The sequence below is a fragment of the Neoarius graeffei genome, chromosome 27 (assembly GCF_027579695.1).
Source record: "Neoarius graeffei isolate fNeoGra1 chromosome 27, fNeoGra1.pri, whole genome shotgun sequence".
Classification (NCBI taxonomy): Eukaryota; Metazoa; Chordata; class Actinopteri; order Siluriformes; family Ariidae; genus Neoarius; species Neoarius graeffei.
Window position 1 is genome coordinate 43170308 of NC_083595.1, and position 17429 is coordinate 43187736.

At 41.6% G+C, this 17429-nt stretch overlaps 1 protein-coding gene across 1 annotated transcript in view; it reads right to left on the reverse strand.

Annotated features, from left to right (window-relative positions):
* The window catches only part of mybpc3 (myosin binding protein C3), a 96915-nt gene that overhangs the window by 24998 nt on the left and 54488 nt on the right, over nt 1-17429 (reverse strand). Inside the window, exons 20-23 of the mRNA XM_060911635.1 lie at nt 14392-14551; nt 12441-12545; nt 12141-12329; nt 1179-1313 (exon numbers count right to left, since the gene is read on the reverse strand). Of these exons, the coding sequence (XP_060767618.1) occupies nt 1179-1313; nt 12141-12329; nt 12441-12545; nt 14392-14551 (589 nt within the window). The remainder of the gene's footprint in view (nt 1-1178; nt 1314-12140; nt 12330-12440; nt 12546-14391; nt 14552-17429) is intronic.

A 17429-nucleotide genomic window follows, 5' to 3' on the forward strand; every position in this document is an offset into this window, starting at 1 on the left:
TTCCCTGACACCCAATTATTTTTGTTTAGTGGACCAAAAGCTACTGAATTCGAATCACAGACTTCCAATTTTATTAGGGCCGCATGGCTCTAAATTCTCCGCTATCTTTGCCTGCTTCACCATGACCCAATTCAAGATACTACGTCATGCATCACATGGTGGGCTTTCCCCGTTCACGCAAGGCATTGTGGGATACAAATTTGAAACAGGAGAGCAAAATGGAAGACGTGAGTGTGCGAATGAAACGTGAAAGGCCGACTACAGTAACGGAAAGCGAGAAGAAAAGACGTTATGTTGCGAAGGAAAGGAAACGCAGGACCAAACTAATAAATATTGGTGCTCAGCGAGCACCTCGGTGTGATCAGCTGTCCGTTTAGCGACAGAATGATGGAACTGTCAGTGTACGGTCAAGGTAAACCTGCGCATGCGCACACACAAACACACACACACGAACTTCCTCTGTCTGCCTGACTGCATGAAGCGAGCAAGCCGCTCAAATTAAATAACTTCCCAGCTACAGAATGGCCTGTTTTTTTTTTTTTTTGTGAGATATTAGAGAAATAAACATACATCACAATGACCAAATTTCAGAGGGAACTAAATTTCACAGGCGGCACGGTGGTGTAGTGGTTAGCGCTGTTGCCTCACAGCAAGAAGGTCCAGGTTCGAGCCCCGTGGCTGGCGAGGGCCTTTCTGTGTGGAGTTTGCATGTTCTCCCCGTGTCTGCGTGGGTTTCCTCCGGGTGCTCCGGTTTCCCCCACAGTCCAAAGACATGCAGGTTAGGTTAACTGGTGGCTCTAAATTGACCGTAGGTGTGAATGTGAGTGTGAATGGTTGTCTGTGTCTATGTGTCAGCCCTGTGATGACCTGGTGACTTGTCCAGGGTGTACCCCGCCTTTCGCCCGTAGTCAGCTGGGATAGGCTCCAGCTTGCCTGCGACCCTGTAGAACAGGATAAAGCGGCTAGAGATAATGAGGTGAGATGAGACTAAATTTCACCGATTTTATGAAATCGAAAGGCCGTCTAGCTTTAAGGAAAATGTAAGGAGTAATAAGTGTAGGGGTGTTTTTGTGCAGTGGAGTACGAGTATGAGTCCAGGTATTAATTTTCAGTGACACTCTCATTCTGCATTAACACTTCCACAGACAGACATGAAACCTTCACAGTCTCGCACTTACTGCCTTCCTTGCAGTATTCGACCTGATAGCCTTCTATTGGAGAAGCGCCTACTTTCTCTGGAGTCCTCCATTTCAGAGAGACTGTGGTGTCACTGATGTCATCCACACACAGACCGACAGGCTCGCTGGAGGGGGCTGAGGGAAAACACACAAGTTGAACTGAATTTAATGGACAGCAGATGTTGTGAATTGGTAGCTGGGAATTTTATTAATTTCAGTTATTGTATGATTGCAGTATTCTAACCCAAGTGTTTAATTAAGACCAGTTCATTTGAGACCTGCAGGACTATAATCCTAGATCTTACCCTAATTCTACTGTACTCTATAATACTCAGTGTAGGTACTGTATATAGTTACAGCCTATAGTTCAAGAAGTTAAAGAAAACGAATCATACTAGTGGCACATTGTACAAATGTAATATTTGTGATCAATAGACTTAAATTGCATTTTAGTTATATTCTCTATTTAATGACGTTTAAATTTGATTTTTAATTTTAATATGTCTTATATCAGACCTTCTTGATATAATGATATATTTGATATTTACCTGTTATAGTAGTTTAATGTTTGGGGTTTTTTTTAGATTTTTAATTTAGATCTTTTATTAGTTCGAATGTACAGTGGGGCAAAAAAGTATTTAGTCAGTCACCAATTGTGCAAGTTCTCCCACTTAAAAAGATGAGAGAGGCCTGTAATTTTCATCATAGGTATACCTCAACTATGAGAGACAAAATGAAAAAAAAATCCAGAAAATCACATTGTCTGATTTTTAAATAATTTATTTGCAAATCATGGTGGAAAATAAGTATTTGGTCAATAACAAAAGTTCATCTCAATACTTTGTTATATACCCTTTGTTGGCAATGACAGAGGTCAAACATTTTCTGTAAGTCTTCACAAGGTTTTCACACACTGTTGCTGGTATTTTGGCCCATTCCTCCATGCAGATCTCCTCTAGAGCAGTGATGTTTTGGGGCTGTCGCTGGGCAACACGGACTTTCAACTCCCTCCAAAGATTTTCTATGGGGTTGAGATCTGGAGACTGGCTAGGCCACTCCAGGACCTTGAAATGCTTCTTACGAAGCCACTCCTTCATTGCCCGGGCAGTGTGTTTGGGATCATTGTCATGCTGAAAGACCCAGCCACGTTTCATCTTCAATGCCCTTGCTGATGGAAGGAGGTTTTCACTCAAAATCTCACGATACATGGCCCTATTCATTCTTTCCTTTACACGGATCAATTGTCCTGGTCCCTTTGCAGAAAAACAGCCCCAAAGCATGATGTTTCCACCCCCATGCTTCACAGTAGGTATGGTGTTCTTTGGATGCAACTCAGCATTCTTTCTCCTCCAAACACGACAAGTTGAGTTTTTACCAAAAAGTTCTATTTTGGTTTCATCTGACCATATGACATTCTCCCAATCCTCTTCTGGATCAACCAAATGCTCTCTAGCAAACTTCAGACAGGCCTGGACATGTACTGGCTTAAGCAGGGGGACACGTCTGGCACTGCAGGATTTGAGTCCCTGGTGGCGTAGTGTGTTACTGATGGTAGCCTTTGTTGCTCTCTGCAGGTCATTCACTAGGTCCCCCCGTGTGGTTCTGGGATTTTTGCTCACCGTTCTTGTGATCATTTTGACCCCACGGGGTGAGATCTTGCGTGGAGCCCCAGATCGAGGGAGATTATCAGTGGTCTTGTATGTCTTCCATTTTCTAATAATTGCTCCCACAGTTGATTTCTTCACACCAAGCTGCTTACCTATTGCAGATTCAGTCTTCTCAGCCTGGTGCAGGTCTACAATTTTGTTTCTGGTGTCCTTTGACAGCTCTTTGGTCTTGGCCATAGTGGAGTTTGGAGTGTGACTGTTTGAGGTTGTGGACAGGTGTCTTTTATACTGATAACGAGTTCAAACAGGTGCCATTAATACAGGTAACGAGTGGAGGACAGAGGAGCCTCTTAAAGAAGTTGTTACAGGTCTGTGAGAGCCAGAAATCTTGCTTGTTTGTAGGTGACCAAATACTTATTTTACCGAGGAATTTACCAATTAATTCATTAAAAATCCTACAATGTGATTTCCTGGATTCTTTCCCCCCATTCTGTCTCTCATAGTTGAAGTGTACTTATGATGAAAATTACAGGCCTCTCTCATCTTTTTAAGTGGGAGAACTTGCACAATTGGTGGCTGACTAAATACTTTTTTGCCCCACTGTATTTGTTACGAGTCTTTGACTCATTGTGAATATCGAAGATAAATAAAGCTATGATTGATTGATTGATTGATTGATTAAGGAGCGTCAAACATACAGCCTGCAAACCACAGTGAGCTCGATAAAGGATGCAATTCAGCCCACCAAATAAATTTAGAATCCGTGTTCTAAATTAAAATCATCTTGTGACTGTAACTGAATTGAAAGATTTTTTTTTTTAAAGAGCTAGTTTCTATTACACTATGGAGCAAAATAGGGCAATAAACTCAGAGCCATAACTCCTCCACTACTGACAAAACGTGCTAATGATATATAATCCTTCTTTAGCAAGCTAAAAAAAATTTATGTTGTCGACATGTCTCTTTCCAAAAGTAGGATTTGTTTCCAAATTTCGGATTAATTTAAATGTTTTTATTTGTAAAAAAAAAAATTTGCAAACTAGATCGGTTTTTCCTCAATAAAATATCAGTATTGTGGGCTATTTTTAAGAGATCCCTGGACATACAAAAAGTGGAATATGTTCAGTCTGTATGGTTCAGATAAATGCTCTTAAACTAAAAAATTTAAGAGGAATTATTAATGTATTATTGGTTCACTGAACAGTTTTACGGTCCGGCCCCCGACATTGTACTAAATGTTATTGTGGCCCGTTACCTAAAATACGGTTGACACTCCTGCTATAGTTAGACTAGTTATATAAAATTAGCCACAGCAAAGTAGATCAGACTATAATCAGAAATAAAGAAATTAAAAAAAAAACATTCAGGAGCTCCAGTATAAAAACACAGTGAAAGCAGGTATAATAAAGTAAAGCTCTGTGATACCTAAAGCTTATTGTACATTACTAAATTTAAATTTCCAGTAATGTTTGATTTACCTGTTCACAGGAATGTGAACACAAAACAGCTTGATGTATATTTTTAGAGTGGAAATTTGGTCTGCACTATACATTTAATAAAGCATATCAGAGAAATAAAGCACTGAGTTACTTAGAAACTAAGCTATCAAAACACTGAATAGAGAATCAACTCTTTCCTATCTGGGTTTACTCCGACTTGTCAGCATGATTTTTTTTTTTTTTTCAATCCTGTGCTCTTCCAAAAGTCAATCGGAGAAGACAAGGGCATGGAAACTATTGGGGCAATAAAACGCAGAGGTCCAAGTCTGGTACATCTAACATTATCTTCCAGCCAGCCTTCGTGGCCTTCAGCTGCCCATTATAGTTGAGCATAACTGCCATTGTTTGAATAAGCACAAGTTAAACTTGGGCTAGTGTTGATAAGGACCTTTTGGAGATATACGTAGATGCTGTTAGGGACATGCTGCATTCAGGACAGAAATACCGTAGTTTACGTAATAGTGTGATACTGTCCTGTCAGGTTCAGGACAAAATATTGTGACAAAATTGCAGAATGCTGGAGGACGGATTCCTTCGGACGAATTCGAAAAAATAATAAAGAACCTTGGAATAATTTAAAGGTTCGCTGTAAGTCTGGGAAACTAAAAAACAATACGGAATTTAAAGGCATCCCTTTTTAGATAGTACAGAAAATGTTTGTGGAATGTACTCTCGTCAAAGAAATATAGACTCGAGACTTATAAATTGTAAATACAAAGACATTACCATGATTCCACCTTATTATTCTCCACAATAATACAGCCTCTCTAAGGATTATTAATTTATTTATTTTTTTGCTTCATTTACAGTTAATTTTCTCCAAAACAAAACACAGGCTGGAAAGTTTAAAAATAAAATCCCTCTGGAAAGATCTTGATAAGGGCAGGACAGAGCATGAGCCCTGTATTTGGTAACGTTCTTGTGCTCCAAACTGGAATTTAAATGTAAAACTGCAGCTTCTTTCAAACAAAATCCACATTTTCCACTGAATTACCAGTTAATATTTGAGTATACAGACAGACTTGATGTTAAAACTATAATGATTTTCCTGGTTTCACAGTTATACTTTGTGACTATATAGGACACTGTTATAGAAGCAAGTTATTTATAATCACGCTATCTGTTATCACCCAAATGAGGATGGGTTCCCTTTTGAGTCTGGTTCCTCTCGAGGTTTCTTCCTCATGTCGTCTGAGGGGGTTTTTCCTTCCCACCATCACCACATTATCACTTGCTCATTGGGAATAGATTAGGGATAAAATTAGCTCATGCTTAAAATCTTTAATTTTCTGTAAAGCTGCTTTGTGACAATGTCTCTTGTTAAAAGCGCTATACAAATAAACTTGACTTGAATAAACTTGAGGGCGGCACGGTACGGTGGTGGAGTGGTTAGCGCTGTCGCCTCACAGCAAGAAGGTCCTGGGTTCGAGCCCCGTGGCCGGCGAGGGCCTTTCTGTGCAGAGTTTGCATGTTCTCCCCGTGTCCGCGTGGGTTTCCTCCGGGTGCTCCGGTTTCCCCCACAGTCCAAAGACATGCAGGTTAGGTTAACTGGTGACTCTAAATTGACCGTAGGTGTGAATGTGAGTGTGAATGGTTGTCTGTGTCTATGTGTCAGCCCTGTGATGACCTGGCGACTTGTCCAGGGTGTACCCCACCTTTCGCCCGTAGTCAGCTGGGATAGGCTCCAGCTTGCCTGCGACCCTGTAGAACAGGATAAAGCGGCTAGAGATAATGAGATGAGATGAGATTGCAACAGGTGACACAATGATTCTAGCAATGAAATGATAAATGTTAAAAATGTATTTGTAAGCTAACTTAGTTGAGTATATACAAGTGTTTTTTCTGCTAAATATACCCCTCTATGCGCACATGTTTTTTCCATTTGTATATTTCTGAGAGTCATTTTGATGAATCAACACTGGCTACTGAAGTAACAAAGTATTCCAATTCAAGTCAGCCAAAATAAAAAGTTATCCTGATCTAAACAAGATATTTCTGTAGATATATTGAAGCCTATGTAAAACCAAGGCATGCATTCACTAGCTTTCCACAAGGACAAGCAGAGTAAGAACGAGAGAATGAAACGCCTACTGCCAACAGGTTCTGGCTCTGGCTCTGGTTCAGGTGGGGGGGCAGGTTCCTCAGCCGGTGGTATTCCCTCCTCTCCTGAAGGTGCCCCCTCTCTTGGCACTGCATCTCCATCTTCACAAGGTGCAAGAGCTTCTCCTTCTGCAGGAACATGTTCCTCGGTTGGAGGAACAGCTGCTTCAGTGGCTGTATCTTCTGCAGAAGGTGCTGTTACCTCAGGTTCTTTGACTTCTGAAGGGGAATCTGCAGGAGCATCTGCTGGTGCCTCATTAGCTGACTTTTTCTCCGCGGTTTTTGGAAGCTTAGGCTTGGTCATCCTGCCAGTGGGTCAATCCTCTCTCGTGTGGTCTGTGAGCCTGGCTGCCTTTTGTTTAGGCCTTCCCTTGTCATCTGCTGTACTCCTGTCCTGTCCTGTCCTTGGGGTGCTGTGATCAGAATTGTTGACGGCAGCAATGCAGCTAAGCTGTGCATCCTCCCCCTCCTCCTTCTATGCGCACTATTTGCCTGGACATAACCTTATGCTAACATGCCATTATTTATAGAAGAGGGTGTCAAAAATAGTTTCCTTATCTACTTTATTGTACTGGATGTCACACTGGTCTGATAACTTTTCAGACCATTTGCACCAGATAAAGTAAAAGGATGATAATAAAAGGGCAATGTATTTACTATCACATAGAGATAACTGCAAAAACGTGTCTTTAAGTCTTTTATGCTTGGGTAGACATCTTGAAAAGGGTCTTATTTAGGCATTGAACATCCATTCTCCAAAGAGATGACAGAACCTTGAAACATTGGTATGATGACATGTGGCTGAGCAGCTCCAGGTGGTTAGAACAGGGCACCATCCCTAAATTGGCAAGCAGATGAAAGAACGATCTGCTTGACACTAACATGCTTGGCACCACTTCATAGACGCAGAACCCCTCCTCTCTTCCACGCTGTCATTCTGCTAGATCATCAATAACAGCATTCTGATTTTGACACAAGGAACTATTGTTAATTTATCATTCTTCAGGGGTTTTCCCTGATCTTCTGCCTGACTTTACATGCCCAGATTTTGGCATAAATCATACTTCAATGTTTTTTCAACCTAATCTCTATGATCTACAGCAGTTGTAGTACTTATGTAACTACCCCAGGCAATAATTTTAACATTTCCTCGTACTGAGAAACAAACACATTACAGGCATGTAGCAAACACTCTTATCCAGAGTGACAATGAAGGGGTACATGATATAGTATTCCTGGAGTAGAGAGGGTTAAGGGCCTTGCTCAAGGGCCCAACAGTGGCAGTTTATCAGTGCTGGGGTATGAACTCATGACCTTCAGATCAGTAACCCTGAGCCTTAACTATCAAGCCACCACTGCCATATAGAACCTAGTTACTGAAAACTCACTTATATTGGAAATTTAAGAACAGTTATGAAACGCTGATGTGAAAAAAAATATGTTTTTAAAGCTTCTACAATTTTTTTTGTCAAAAGTATTTGTAAACAAATCTCTAAACCTTTATAATTTCTGCTTTTAGACAAAGGACTACCCTTTCAGAAGGAATCTTTCGTAGTTGTCCGTAGCTTTAAACAAACATGTACAGTGGTGCTTGAAAGTTTGTGAACCCTTTAGAATTTTCTATATTTCTGCATAAATATGACCTAAAACATCATCAGATTTTCACACAAGTCCTAAAAATAGATAAAGAGAACCCAGTTAAACAAATGATACAAAAATATTATACTTGGTAATTTATTTATTGAGGAAAATGATCCAATATTACATATCTGTGAGTGGCAAAAGTATGTGAACCTCGAGGATTAGCAGTTAATTTGAAGGTGAAATTAGAGTCAGGTGTTTTCAATCAATGGGATGACAATCAGGTGTGAGTGGGCACCCTGTTTTATTTAAAGAACAGGGATCTATCAAAGTCTGATCTTCACAACACATGTTTGTGGAAGTGTATCATGGCACGAACAAAGGAGATTTCTGAGGACCTCAGAAAAAGCGTTGTTGATGCTCATCAGGCTGGAAAAGGTTACAAAACCATCTCTAAAGAGTTTGGACTCCACCAATCCACAGTCAGACAGATTGTGTACAAATGGAGTAAATTCAAGACCGTTGTTACCCTCCCCAGGAGTGGTCGACCAACAAAGATCACTCCAAGAACAAGGCGTGTAATAGTCGGCGAGGTCACAAAGGACCCCAGGGTAACTTCTAAGCAACTGAAGGCCTCTCTCACATTGGCTAATGTTAATGTTCATGAGTCCACCACCAGGAGAACACTGAACAACAATGGTATGCATGGCAGGGTTGCAAGGAGAAAGCCAATGCTCTCCAGAAAGAACATTGCTGCTCGTCTGCAGTTTGCTAAAGATCACGTGGACAAGCCAGAAGGCTATTGGAAAAATGTTCTGAGGACAGATGAGACCAAAATAGAACTTTTTGCTTTAAATGAGAAGCATTACGTTTGGAGAAAGGAAAACACTGCATTCCAGCATAAGAACCTTATCCCATCTGTGAAACATGGTGGTGGTAGTATCATGGTTTGGGCCTGTTTTGCTGCATCTGGGCCAGGACAGCTTGCCATCATTGATGGAACAATGAATCCTGAATTATACCAGCAAATTCTAAAGGAAAATGTCAGGACATCTATCCATGAACTGAATCTCAAGAGAAGGTAGGTCATGCAGCAAGACAACGACCCTAAGCACACAAGTCATTCTACCAAAGAATGGTTAAAGAAGAATAAAGTTAATGTTTTGGAATGGCCAAGTCAAAGTCCTGACCTTAATCCAATGGAAATGTTGTGGAAGGACCTGAAGCGAGCAGTTCATGTGAGGAAACCCACCAACATCCCAGAGTTGAAGCTGTTCTGTACGGAGGAATGGGCTAAAATTCCTCCAAGCTGGTGTGCAGGACTGATCAACAGTTACCGGAAATGTTTAGTTACAGTTATTGCTGCACAAGGGGGTCACACCAGATACTGAAAGCAAAGGTTCACATACTTTTGCCACTCGCAGATATGTAATATTGGATCATTTTCCTCAATAAAGAAATGACTGAGTATAATATTTTTGTCTCATTTGTTTAACTTGGTTCTCTTTATCTACTTTTAGGACTCGTGTGAAAATCTGATGATGTTTTAGGTCATATTTATGCAGAAATATCGAAAATTCTAAAGGGTTCACAAATTTTCAAGCACCACTGTAAGTGCCTCAGTTTTAGATTCTGCATAACTTTATTACAAAACCTTAGGAATAGTGTAAATTAACCAAAATTATTTCTCCTGCACTGGCCCAGCATTGGAACTCTTAATAAAACTATATAAGAATAGCTCAAGTGAGACATTCTCTTGTATGAGTTTGCGTTCACTTAAAATAAAATTACTTTTGTTGCTTGTGTTTTATGTATCTGAAGTTCTGATATAGCAGTGCCCAAAATATATATCAGGTTCTAATTCGGCCTTTTCAGTGTGTCAGGCTGCCACGCAATGTTTCCTTACCGCTACGCCCACAATATTGGCGACACGCCTGTAAAAGTTGCCACTACATTAATAAAAAGACTTGTCAATCTCGAAAATGCGGTCTTTTGTTTAATTTTCTCTTGTTATCCTGACGTGGCAGTGATGGCGCGCCACCATGTGAATGTTCTACATTCGGACATACTCCACTCCCCATCTACGTACCATAAGCGCCCAGTGCATAGCTGCCCGAGTAGCTCTCTGTGGAGATTGTCAATGATCATGCGAGTCCGGTTTACCTCCTTCCTTATGCTGTGTTCGTGGTAAAGTGCCATCCGTGTTAAGAGGCGCTTACATGCCGGTCCCTGACAATTTTTTAAATGAGGCAACACGGTGCATTGAAACCGTCGGAGTGATGGGCAGTCGGGTAAGGTATGATACGAGTTAGGTCTGGATAGTCGTGTACTGTATGAATGGCTGAGGCTGAAAATAAAGCTGACACTTGGCGAACATCAACTGGTTGTTTTATTCTTATTCCATAAATATGTCACTAATATAGTTGAATATTAATTATAATAAGTATTCTATCAAAAACAGGCGGCACGGTGGTGTAGTGGTTAGCGCTGTCGCCTCACAGCAAGAAGGTCCGGGTTCGAGCCCCGTGGCCGGCGAGGGCCTTTCTGTGTGGAGTTTGCATGTTCTCCCCGTGTCCGCGTGGGTTTCCTCCGGGTGCTCCGGTTTCCCCCACAGTCCAAAGACATGCAGGTTAGGTTAACTGGTGACTCTAAATTGACCGTAGGTGTGAATGTGAGTGTGAATGGTTGTCTGTGTCTATGTGTCAGCCCTGTGATGACCTGGCGACTTGTCCAGGGTGTACCCCGCCTTTTGCCCGTAGTCAGCTGTGATAGGCTCCAGCTTGCCTGCGACCCTGTAGAACAGGATAAAGCGGCTACAGATAATGAGATGAGATGAGAGATTCTATCAAAAACAATCACAGCAACTTTTGGCAAAAAAAAAAAAAAACCTGATTAATATTACCAAAATTGTGACTTTCAAGGAGGCCTGGAAATGCCAGGAAATGCACGAGAATGCATCTCCGAGCATGTAGAACCCATGAGCTTTCGAGGGCCTAAGGCGGCCCCCCAACCCCCGGCCATTATGACTGGTGCCACTACGCTGATATTTTGGTCTAGTTAGAACCCTGATATATCTATCATATACATATATCAGGGGTATTTTTGTTAAAAATTCATTTTAACAGTGTAGTATTTGCGGGCGGCACGGTGGTGTAGTGGTTAGCGCTGTCGCCTCACAGCAAGAAGGTCCGGGTTCGAGCCCCGTGGCCGGCGAGAGCCTTTCTGTGCGGAATTTGCATGTTCTCCCCGTGTCCGCGTGGGTTTCCTCCGGGTGCTTCGGTTTCCCCCACAGTCCAAAGACATGCAGGTTAGGTTAACTGGTGACTCTAAATTGACCGTAGGTGTGAATGTGAGTGTGAATGGTTGTCTGTGTCTATGTGTCAGCCCTGTGATGATCTGGCGACTTGTCCAGGGTGTACCCCGCCTTTCGCCCGTAGTCAGCTGGGATAGGCTCCAGCTTGCCTGCGACCCTGTAGAACAGGATAAAGCGGCTAGAGATGATGAGATGAGATGAGTGTAGTATTTGCATCTACAAACTTTGAATTCAAACTTGTCATGTTGTTGAGTGACACAGGAAATTAATGGTCATCTATTACCTGTCTCAGTTCTTAATGTGAAAGTCTATTGACTGCCCCAACATCTACCATTAAACTTCTATTATAAAGGAGTTTTCAGTCCAGAGATACATGTCAAGATTCTTGTTTGTGGTTAATCACCTGTAAATACAGATGGGTTTGGTAAAATTTGGAGTATTTCATTATGGCTGACTTTCCTTAAGTCCCTAGGTTTTAAAACAAACCATTTTGAACTGTAGAGATAAATAACAGTACTGGGTGTATGGATTTGATGATATTTTTTTTTCTCGAGCAAAGAAATTGCACGTAAACACCTCAGTTCCAATTCCATAAATCATTCATCTTAAAAAACTCAACCCATTTATATATAACCAATTATTATTAGTGTTCATAGAAACCAAGCTGAAGACAAATCGAGCAAATCAGGAGTATGTCAGGGCAGTGGTGGCTCACTGGTTAAAGCTTTGAGCTCCTGATCAAAAGTTAGTCAGCAGAGTCGTTGAGTATATTTCCCAGCACCACCAAGCTAACAGCATTAACCTTCAACTGTTCGATTGTTGTTTTAGATTAAAGAATCAATCAAATGTAAATGAAACTTACCAATAGGCACAAAAGGCTGGGAGGCAGCACTGGGCCGAGACATGCCAATACTGTTCACAGCGTAAACCCTCATCTCATAAGCCATTCCCTCAATCATATTCTTAGCTTCATATGTGGTGTCCTTATAGGGGTCAAAGTTCAGACGCATCCACCTGTAGCTCTTTTTCTTCTTCCTCTCCAGGACATAGCCTTAGACAACATAGAGACTTCTTAGATAAGCTTTTTAATGTGTTGCAATTCAAAGACTTCTTTAAGACCTAAATTGTAGGATTGCGTGCTTTATATTTGAGCAGCATTTACCCAAAACTGGCTGGCCACCATCAAACAGTGGAGGGTCCCACTGGACTACACACCAGTCCTCCCCAACGCTGAGGATTCTGGGAGCCTGAGGTGGATCTGGCACATCTGGGGGGAAAAAAAGGCAACTCATTTAAAAAAAGTCAAAAGTACTACTCTTGTACTGTGAACATCAGTATCCGTATTCTTATAATGAAATGCTAACATGCACAGAGAAAGTTGTGGGAAGGGGCTAGACAGCAACGAATCTTTCAGAGCCATGATGAACATTTACACTCTTAAGAAAAAGGATTACGTTGGATGGTTAAGCACTGTCGCTTCTGAGAGGAGTTCTAGTTGGAAGATTTTCAGGAAGTTATATCGTCTGGTATATGGTTATGGCTCTACATAAAACCTTTAATGGTTATTTTAGGGTACAAACTTATGAATGCTTTAGGGTGCTAGATGGAACCTTTTCTTACACTCTTGGGGAAAAGATGGACTGGCATCCCATCCAGGGTCTATGAATTAACTACTGTAATACAACAGTGTATATAAAATGGTTAAAATTACAACTAGATGCAGTTTTGCTCAGGCAGAAAAAGTCGGAGACAGCAGGAAAGAAGTCACTTTAGTTTCTCTGGTTGGATTAAAGAGGAGCTGACAAGATGTGATGACAAGATTCTTATTATTCTATCCACATTCACTGGATATGAGCAGTCACGCACTCTGATTGGCTATCCTACTACTAGGCTATCAGCTCATATACCATGAGTAGAGAAAAACAAAATGGCGGAGTGTTTTGCTGAACCAACCAAGGACGAAATAAAAACTCTAGTCGAAAACAAAACCCCAAAAATTTTTTCAAGTATTTAAAAGAAACAGAAATAGCTAATGCCTTGGTCACAACCGGCCGTACGTGCTCCTACGGCCAGTCTACGTGCAAAAAACGCAAGAAACGCACGGAGGGCGCGCGTGTGACGTGCTGATTTTCGAGCCGTAGACTGGTCGCAGAGGTTCTTTGTCATGTCAAACAAACTCTACAGGCGCTTACGTTTTTTTTCAGGTTGCAAGACAAACTTACGGCCAACGTGCGTCTTTCTCCACGAACAAAAAAAACGCAGCGATTTGGGAAACGCCAAAAATCGCACAGCCAAAAAATCGTTCGTCCGGTTGTGACCTAGGCTTAAAAGAATATAGTTCCCCCCACCCCCCAATATCTCCTGTTCCACACTCTAGCCCAGTCGTTGACAGTAATGCACCTTTAAGTTGGTTTGCCAACCACCAAAAAACCCTAAAGAAGAAGACCCCCCCCCAAAAAAGGCAACAAAATATGGAATGGAAGTATTTGATGGTAAGAATGTATCGTTTTTACTTTTCAAGAATTATTATTAGAGCATTTTTCACAAATTGCTCCTGTCATTGTGCTGGTTTGTTTACATGCTAAGCAGAAATGATTTTGTCGGACATTTTGTATAAAGTTTTTATTTATTGAATTTGCTCTGTTTCTCAAAATCCAGTGAAATGTGGATAGAATAAAACAGTTATTCCACTCAATCTCGTCATACATGGATTATAGCCAACCCGGTGCTACGCACCTCTTTGGCTATCAGCTCGTGTACAACTTGATTTCATGGAATAACTGTTAATTGGAGCTTGTGTCCTATATAACCCTGCCCAACTTGAAGTTGGCAGAAGGAAACAAAAAAAAGAATGAATGAATGAATGAATGAATGAATAGTTCTTTGCTTGCTGAATAGGGTTCCATTTGGAATATTCTGTAAGAATAAAACCTTCATTTTGGAGTAAGATTACAGTTCAAGAATCAACCTATAATGCTGTCATCCTATAAATGTATTAAGCAATGATGAAACAGAAAAAGGTTAGTCCTTCAGTAGACATTTATCATGTTGCATATCCAAGTCCATAGGCGTTTATACATGGTACATGTAGCATGTTTAAATATCTTACATACCAACAACTTTCACATTAATGTCAGCGGTATCCTCCCCTGCCGGATTCCGCACAATAACAGAGTACACGCCTTCGTCCTGACGCTCCGCCCCCTCAATAGTCAAGATGCAATGTCCCCGTGCACTCTCTACATGGACACGTCCACTTGCATCTGTCAAGACCTGAAAAACCAATCACAGTTTGTTTGTTTTTTTACCGATCAGTTTTTTTTTTAGTGTAAAACACCAGCTAGAGTCAAATCACAAGATCCTACACTGAGTTCCAACTTCTGGACCAAGCAACGTTCAAACAAGATGCAAAACCTGAGACCGGATGCGGATGAGGTATTAAAGATCAAAATGTAATATAGTATATGAAATCTTTACTATATTATTTTCTTACCTTCTGTGTTCGTATGGCGTCACCAAAGGTTTTCCATAAACAAGTGTATGAAGCATGCACTCACCTGGTGCAGTCCATTTGCTTCAGAGCATAGTGTACTAATGCGATACACATGAACACAATGCTGTGCAATAAAGTTTTAACATCATGTAGAAGTACTGAACTGAATACTAAACTGAAGAAGCAATTTGTTTTGCTGGGTTAGTATTAGATATTAGATAATTACAGTTTCAAACCAAGACACAATAAAGTCATGGGGCATCACAGGTATTAAAAAAAAAAAAAAAGGGGCGTGAAAATTTTGTAGAGAAAATTTGAGACTTTTATGGACAACTAAACAGACATATAAAAGGTTATCCATCCATCCATCCATCCATCCATCCATCATCTGTAGCCGCTTATCCTGTCCTACAGGGTCGCGGGCAAGCTGGAGCCTATCCCAGCTGACTACAGGCGAAAGGCGGGGTACACCCTGGACAAGTCGTCAGGTCATCACAGGGCTGACACATAGACACAGACAACCATTCACACCTACGGTCAATTTCGAGCCACCAATTAGCCTAACCTGCATGTCTTTGGACTGTGGGGGAAACCGGAGCACCCGGAGGAAACCCACGCGGACACGGGGAGAACATGGAAAGGCCCTCGTTGGCCACGGGGCTCGAACCCGGACCTTCTTGCTGTGAGGCGACAGTGCTAACCACTACACCACCGTGCCGCCCTATAAAGATTATTATTATTATAATAAGAAGTGATTTCACAGAAAGTTTTAACACTATTAAATACTCTGTTATGCCTCATGTGAAGTAGGTATGACCATAAACAGATAGGAATCGAACCAAGACAGTATCACAATGCAGTGGCTGCAGCAGTAAAAAAGACAATAAAGACAAAGGTCAGAAGACACTCTCATAGCAGCAGCAGCGGCACAGGACAATGAAAGTGCACATAATAACAAGAGATTGTGATGGCGTTATTGTTTTAAAGGCCACTAACTCACATCACCATCCTTCAAAGTCCAGATGAAAGCTGGTTCCCCTTTCCTTTCTCCCAGTGGAGTTTTAGATTTATCCTACACAAGCAGAGCAGAAGCGACGAGGCCATGGTTAAGGCTAAGATGTTAAGACTCAAAGGTGACAGGTCCAACTTTCAGCATCCTGCTCCAATACAAACCTGAATGTGACTGTCCGTGACAAATCAGGAAGTAGTTGAGGAAAAATCTACCCAAAACTTACCTGTGTGAGCTTAAGAGCTTTAATCAGAAATCCTCATGCTGGGACACCTGTCTCGGTGTTAAAGCAAAATGTGTAAAATGTGCAGTCGTGCTTTTGAATGGCTATTTGAGTTGACTACTGGGCCAATGACATGACATTATTTGTGCATATCTTCATTACCTTCCGATAAACTAATGTAATAACTACATGAGACACATCACCTTAACCTACAGTATGTCTTGTACGTAAATACATTTTTTGTCCATCAAAATTCATAAAAAGAATTTTCCCTGACACCCAATTATTTTTGTTTAGTGGACCGAAAGCTACTGAATTTGAATCACAGGCTTCGAATTTTATTAGGCTTTTTTTTTTTTTAAATAGGACGATTAATGAATTTAGGGCCATGTGGCCCTAAATTCTCCACTATTTTTTCCTGCTTCACCCTGACCCATTTCAAGATACTATGTCCTGCATCACATGGTGGGCTTTCCCCATTCGCCCAAGACATTGTGAGATACAAATTTGAAACAGGAGAGGAAAATGGAGGATGCGAATGAAACATGAAAGACCGACTACAGTAACGAAAAGCGAGAAGAAAAGACGTTATGTTGTGAAGGAAAGGAAACGCAGGACCAAACTAATAAATATCGGCGGTCAGCGAGCACCTCGGTGTGATCAGCTTTTCGTTTAGCGACAGAATGATGGAACTGTCAGTGCACGGTCAAGGTAAACCTGTAGATGGCGGTAATGCAACACTGTGGATGAAAGTTGCTGTAAAACCCAAAAGAAGAAGTTAAACCTGTGCATGCGCACACGGACTTCCTCTGTCTGCTTGACTGCGCGAAGTGAGCGATTTCATGCACATTATTTGCTTTAATCCCCTTAAATTAAATAACTTCCCAGCCACAGAATGGCCTGGGTTTTTTATTTGTTTTTTGAGATATTGCAAAAATAAACATATATCACAATGACCAAATTTTAAAGGGAACTAAATTTCACCGATTTTATGAAATCGAATCACGGATACAAGCGGCCGAAATGAGTTTCCTTCACAGGGTGGCTGGGCGCTCCCTTAGAGATAGGGTGAGAAGCACAGTCACTCGGGAGGAGCTCAGAGTAGAGCCGCTGCTCCTCCACATCGAGAGGAATCAGCTGAGGTGGCTCGGGCATCTCTTTCGGATGCCTCCTGGACGCCTCCCTGGGGAGGTGTTCCAGGCATGTCCCCCCGGGAGGAGGCCCTGGGGAAGACCGAGGACACGCTGGAGGGACTATGTCTCTCGGCTGGCCTGGGAACGCCTCGGTGTTCTTCCCAAGGAGCTGGCCGAGGTGTCTGGGGAAAGGGAAGTTTGGGCTTCCATGCTCAGACTGCTGCCTCCGCGACCCGGCCACGGATAAGCAGAAGAAGACGAGACGAAAGGCCATCTAGCTTTAGTATTAACTA